Source organism: Octopus bimaculoides, chromosome 1 (assembly GCF_001194135.2).
Source record: "Octopus bimaculoides isolate UCB-OBI-ISO-001 chromosome 1, ASM119413v2, whole genome shotgun sequence".
NCBI classification, from domain to species: Eukaryota; Metazoa; Mollusca; class Cephalopoda; order Octopoda; family Octopodidae; genus Octopus; species Octopus bimaculoides.
Window position 1 is genome coordinate 25,281,014 of NC_068981.1, and position 6,998 is coordinate 25,288,011.

At 35.6% G+C, this 6,998-nt stretch overlaps 1 protein-coding gene across 1 annotated transcript in view; it reads right to left on the bottom strand.

Annotated features, from left to right (window-relative positions):
• The window catches only part of LOC128249795 (interleukin 17-like protein), a 15,433-nt gene extending 13,795 nt beyond the window's left edge, over window positions 1-1,638 (bottom strand). The window contains exon 1 of the mRNA XM_052974300.1: window positions 1,497-1,638. Within this exon, the coding sequence (XP_052830260.1) occupies window positions 1,497-1,508 (12 nt within the window). The 5' untranslated portion in view covers window positions 1,509-1,638. The remainder of the gene's footprint in view (window positions 1-1,496) is intronic.
• Between the last annotated feature and the right edge of the window lie 5,360 nt (window positions 1,639-6,998).

Consider the following 6,998-nt stretch of genomic DNA (forward strand, 5'->3'; position numbering starts at 1 on the left):
AGAGAGAGAGAGAGAGAGAGAGAGAGAGAGAGATTCACAAAAAAAAACAACAGGCGAAGACAGGTGGTGTAGAAAACAAACAGATATATTGGTATAACGCTCTGGAATTAAAAAAGTCTTTAACTTTTCGAGCCTACGCTCTTCCACAGAAAGAACACAGAAAAAAACAAGGAGAAAAAAAAATGTGTGTAGTGGTTAGCGATCTATCATCCCAAGCGGTCTCCCATCTAAGTACTAACTAGGCTCGACGTTGCTTTAATTTCATTGATCGGACGAGAACCGGTGCATTCAACGTGATATGGCCGACGTTGAATGTACCGGTTCTCGTCCGATCACCGAAGTTTAGCAATGTCGAGCTTAGTGAGTACTTAAATAAATGACTGCTTGGGAAACCTAGGTACTGTAAGGTTCTCACAAACACACTATATATATAAATACATACTCATATGTGTGTGTGTGTATGTATGTGTGTGCGTCTGTATATAAATAATAATTCAGAAAATGTAGTAGTAGCATTAATATAAATTATTAACTGCAAAAATTCAACATGTCCTCTTACAGCTGTTTCGATTTTACGCATAGAATTAAATTCCAGTAATTAAAAACATTGTATTGGGCAAAATCTCATCAGAGCAATAAAAACTACATACCGTTAGGTTATTACATGTTATTCTTCCAACACATCTCAAGATGCTACTTCTCCTTTTTCTGAATTTTAATTTGAATATCTATAAACCAAGATTTATACTTAAACCTATTATTTTATGAATATTGCTCTTTACTCTTTTACTCTTTTACTTGTTTCAGTCGTTTGACTGCGGTCATGCTGGAGCACCGCCTTCTGTCGAGGAAATCGACCCCAGGACTTATGCTTTGGAAGCCTAGTACTTATTCTATCGGACTCTTTTGCCGAACCGCTAAGTCACAAATAAATAAGAAGTAACAAACCAGTAATTCACTGGATATTTTTTTTATCCCTTAATGTGGTTATTTTAACCTATATTTGAATATACATACATACATACATATATATATATGTATGTATGTGTGTATGTGTGTGTATATGTGTGTGTTTGTGAGTGTGTTTGTGTGTGTTTGTGTGTATTTGAATATGCATACATACATATATATGCATGTATGTGTGTATATGTGTGTGTGTGTGTGCTTGTGAGTGTGTTTGCGTGTGTCTGTGTGTGCGTGTGTGTGTGTGTGTAAGCCTCAAGAACATAGCGATGTGTATATATATATATATATATGTGTGTGTGTGTGTGTGTGCGTATGTATGTGTGTGTGTGAATGTGTGCGTGTATATTTGTGTGTGTATGCGTGTGTGTGTGTGTGTATGTGTGTGTGTGTGTGTATGCGTGTATGTGTGTGTATGTGTGTGTGTGTGTGTGTGTGTGTGTGTGTTAGCCCCCAAATGGATATGTGCAGAAATACGGATAGAAGTATACCTGCATACGTAGATTATGTCAGATCATATAAGTTCTACTTACTTTATACAACATTATACTCCCGCTTGTAGCAATGTAAACATAGACGACAAGGGAGATATTTTACAGATTGAACTTCAGTGTTTTCGCTTCTCACGTTTGTAGTGAGAGTACCTGTTTAATGTTTGCTTATATACAATGTGTAGAAATCAGCAGTAAAATCTGTAATCAAAGCGGACGGAAGTGACAAACAATCAACGGTAAAATAGCGATTCCGCCGTAAGTTTTTTGCACACTTCTCCTGCATGGTTAGAGTTTTAAGTGGCTATTATATGTCTTTTTATTTACCTATTGATCCATAACTACGAGGGTGTCGCTGTGGAAATAGTAGTGTTCATATGATTGTCACACACATGAATATTTGAAGTTAGCACTATTTCACTTCCTGAATACTGACAAAGATATAAACTTTCGTATCTCTTACGTAAATCGTAAGTTGTAAAATAAATCGTTGAATGACAGACGTTTATTTGTCCATATACAGTATATAATCCTTGTTGGGAAGTAACCTAGAAATAAAAATTATGCAAACGATCCATTTCACATTATGCTATTATCAATGTATCAAAATAATAAATATTTTCAAATATATTGTTTCTATCTTTCAGAGTAACGCTTGAAATACTTTCAAATCAGATCAAGAAATATACATTATCATACCAATTAAACAAAAATTATGCAAACAATCCATTTCACATTATGCTATTATCAATATATCAAAATAATAAATATTTTCAAATATATTGTTTCTATCTTTCAGAGTAACGCTTGAAATACTTTCAAATCAGATCAAGAAATATACATTATTATACCAATTATTTAATTGGTATGAAAGTTATACTGTGGACCATGTTACTTAATATACAGCAAATATTAGATTCAAATAATCAGATGGTTCACCAACTATAATATAGAAAATATGAGAGATTTGATCCCATTTGAACATGATAATGATTCAATTTGACTCTAGTAAGGGAAACTAGTACTGATTTGTTGAAGGCTTATAAACTTACTTCGTCCATTAAAGTAAGTTCCTAATAAACTCCTTATAAATGCTTATTTTCTTAGTTGTCTTCAGAACTACAATAAGAGAAGCTAACATAAAGATTATACTATGGTTGTGTTAAAAGACAACAAATAATCTGAAATATAGAATCGAAAGCACGCCGGGTTAAGTGCTTAGCGGTATTTCGTCCGTCTTTACGTTCTGTGTTCAAATTCCCACCGAGGTTGACGTTGCCTTTCCTCGTTTCGAAGTCGATAAAATAAGTAGCATCTGAACACTGGGGCCGATGTAGTCGACTTACCCCCTCCCCGTGTGCCAAAATCTGAAACCAATATTATACGTGCATGTATTTCGTAAATCAAACTGCACGTCATGTATATAGGCATACGTATAAACACACGCACGCACGCACACACATACACACACACACACATACACACAAAAACATATATGTATTGGCGCAAGCGTAGTTATTTGGTGAGAAGATTACTTCCCGACCACATAGTTTCAGGATCAGTCCCGTTGCGTGGTACCTTGGGTGTCTTCTACTCTAGCCACGGGCCGATCAAAGCATTGTGTGTACTTAATATAGAGACAACAGGTGAGATCCAGAGATGCTCAATATAGGAAGCACTCAGTAGCTCTCAAATTATTGGAACTTACACTCCTAAATCTTTCCTGAGAACTAAGTCCACTGGATTAAGAGTAGCTATAAGAGATAACCAAGTGAGCAGATATGGAGAGAATGATGAAAAAAACAAACAAAAAGAACAAAAACAAATAAAACTGCTTGGGTTAAATATACAAAAAATACATACATGTATACACGTCAATAGAGATAAAGCAAAGACGACGAATATTCAATCATATTTATATATTATGTGGCTGTGTGGTAAGTAGCTTGCTTACCAAACACATGGTCCTGAGTTCAGTCCCACTGCGTGGCATCTTGGGCAAGTGTCTTCTACCATAGCCTCGGGCCGACCAAAGCCTTGTGAGTGGATTTGCTAGACGGAAACTGAAAGAAGCCTGTCGTATATATGTATATATATATGTATGTGTGTATGTGTTTGTATGTCTATGTTTGTCCCCCTAACATCGCTTGACAACCGATGCTGGTGTGTTTATGTCCCCGTAACTTAGCGGTTCGGCAAAAGAGACCGATAGAATAAGTACTAGGCTTCTAAAGAATAAGTCCTGGCGTCGATTTGCTCGACTAAAGGCGGTGCTCCAGCATGGCCACAGTAAAAAAACTGAAACAAGTAAAAGAGTAAAAGAGTAACAGAGCAAATATTAACAGATATTTATATATTAACAGAGCAACTTTAATTGATTACAAAAACACAGAAAATTAAAAGGGAGAAAGTATAGTATTACAGGTCCGACAGCTGCCACTGAAGGCTCGGAGTCATCTATGTTTTCTAGATGTATTTCACAAAAATATGCAACCAGTAATGGACGCCTATAAACATTGAGTAGATCCGAGCTTTGCCTTCAGGGTTGAGAGATAAAAATCTAACATTTCAACTCATAATGCAGGGAAATTTTTTAATGGTAGAAGGAGTGAAGAGGAAGGTAAGCAGAGGAAGCGGGGTGGTGGAGTAAGTAGGTAGTTCGATGGAGGAGTGTTGAATCAAGGAAGGACATCAAAATTGTCAATTTCTTACACGTCATTCTCGACTTAGAAGGAAGCGCCTTCTATAAACCGAATCAATCACTACCTTATATCAACCTCCTGCGTATCACCCTGCACTTACCCTTAAGTCACTAATATCTCTATCAGAATTTCCAACTTATTAGCTAATGAAGACACTTTTCACAATCGCGCCACGTATTACAATCAAGCTCTCCAGGTCAGTGGTTTCCACGAAACGTTCTCTTTTACCCCAACATTAAACTTAAAAATAAATTCGCACCTATTCCAATCATCCACAATCCACCAATCTTAAAACACGCGCGCGCGCGCGCATCGCATTCACTGTCCCCGTCGGCCACCTCCATGTTATAGTGACCTCAAGCTCAAGCCTATCCATGTAGTCCCATCCACTATACCTACGTGCTCATCCTACCGCACCTAATTATTTCCTAACTCTCCACTTCTACTTCTGTCAATACCCTGATCATTCACCCTATCCATTTTCCTACTTTGACTGTCTTATATTTTCTTACTTTCTTGCCCTTCCTTGCTTCAACAGTCCCCACAACCCCATTGAGCTACCTTCTTCCTCCACTCACCACTGCTTGTGTTCCTCTTCACCCATCATACCTTTATATATACACAGGTTCAACATTGATTTTGGGATACTGATGCTACGAAAATTCTTGCAATCCATTGTAATTTACGAAGAAGTACTAAAAATTCTGTAACAGACAAACTAATTAATGGGTTTGTGAGTGTTTCTGTGAGCAAGAGCATTGTTTTCTCATTCGTATGGCAATTGTTTCCCTAGTATTGATTGTTCATGGTATGGTCTATTTAGACACTTCACACATTCGCATACCTTCTGAAGTACACACGTTCGTATATAAGTACCTACATACTTCGGTATGTATGTATGTATGTATGTATGTATGTATGAATGTATGTAAGCATGTATGTATGCATACATATGTGTCAGTGTTAGTATTATATAAGCGTATCATTCTATATCTATATGTCTAAGTATATATATATATATATATATATATATATATATATGTGTGTGTGTGTGTGTGTGTGTGTGTGTGTGTGTATGTATATATATATATATATATATATATGTGTGTGTGTGTGTGTGTAAAAACAAATAATAAATGAGTATATGCGTATATACGTACAAGTATGTGCATACCTACATCTACCTGTATATATAGGTGCATATCTGGGTACAGGACGTTGCAAACAAAACGTAGACAAAAAGATAATAATAACCAGAGTACAGAAAACACACAGGCCACATAGAGAATATTTTCCTTCATCAGCTGCCCCCATTCTAACACAGGCGTTTCGAAGAGTAGGGCAGGACGCATCGTTAAAATGGCTCTTCCCATGGACCAGAAATTAAATTTGTACCATGGAGGAATATAGTGGCGGACAGAAAACAGGACAGGAAAACAAACGGAAAAGGCTATACGGCCAGACGTGAAAAATTATGTGTATATTGAACGCTGTGAAGCAACGAACTGATGTATATATACATATGTGCGCATATATATATGTATATCTATCTATCTATCTATATATACATACATACATACATACATACAGATATATGCGTCTCTATCTCTCGCGCTCTCTCTTTTTCTCTCTCATACACTCTCGTTCTCTGTGTTTTAGTTTCTTTCACCGTTTGACCAACGGTGTTGCTTTGTTTAAACTTCCATAGCACAGTAGTTTGATAAAAACACTTCGAAATAAGTGCTGAAATGGATTTGACCAGCGAAGACCTTCAAGATGTTGACCCTGTATCGCCTCACCCCAATAACTGAAACAAATAATGGATGAAAAATTATTTGTCTATTGCTGTGATTAATCACGCTTGTACTACTCAATGTACTTCTTTCTGTCGCATTTTATTACATTCGCTCACCATATATATTTTTATTCTATACTTTAAGAAGGGAATGGATTTATAAATTTTATGCCCTCCCTACTCCTCGCCCGGCTTCACCTTAAAATGGCCCTTAATTTCATTATTATTAAATAATATATTTAACACATATTTTTAATCACGTTCATTATCATTTTAATTTGCCTACAGAAACTGAAATTCCAATGATGTCTTTTCTCCGTATTTAGAGACATTTTCTTGAAAATCCTTTAAATATGCTTACTCCTCTATCAAATTTCTTTCCTTTTTTTTTTTTTTTCCTAGTTCGAGGTTTCTATTTCCAAGCATTACTAACAGTGACGATTTGTCTAGTTCGAATTTCACATCTTCAACTTGTCTTATAAACAACTTTACTATGAAACAATCAGCTCAAACGAAGCATCAAAATATATCCACTTTCACTTAGTAGATTGTACTAGCAAGCTCTCTTGCTGTACTACACTGTGCAACAGTCATAGAATTGATTAGCTTACAAGAAGTTGCATGAACATGACTAGTGATAACTAATCAACGAACTTTATCAATGCTCTCAAATATACAATATGAAACTTTAACTGCAATACTTAGTTATTTCGGAAACATGCATTGTTAGACCATAAAATATGCATTTATACAGGTAAAATCCACTTCTTGTATCGGATTAAAAATATATTTTAAACATTATTTAGCAATATAACTCGATCATTCTGACTGATACACTGTCTAAGCGTATTCGAAATTTGAAGAATTTCGATGCCAACTTACTAATTATCAGTACTGCACGTATATAAAAATACTGATAAAAAATTAGTATGGATAAGCAACTTTGTTAGTATGCATAAAAGCATATCTATCTATATCTATGTGTGTCTACGTATACACACACACACCTATATATATATATATATATACATACATACATACATACAT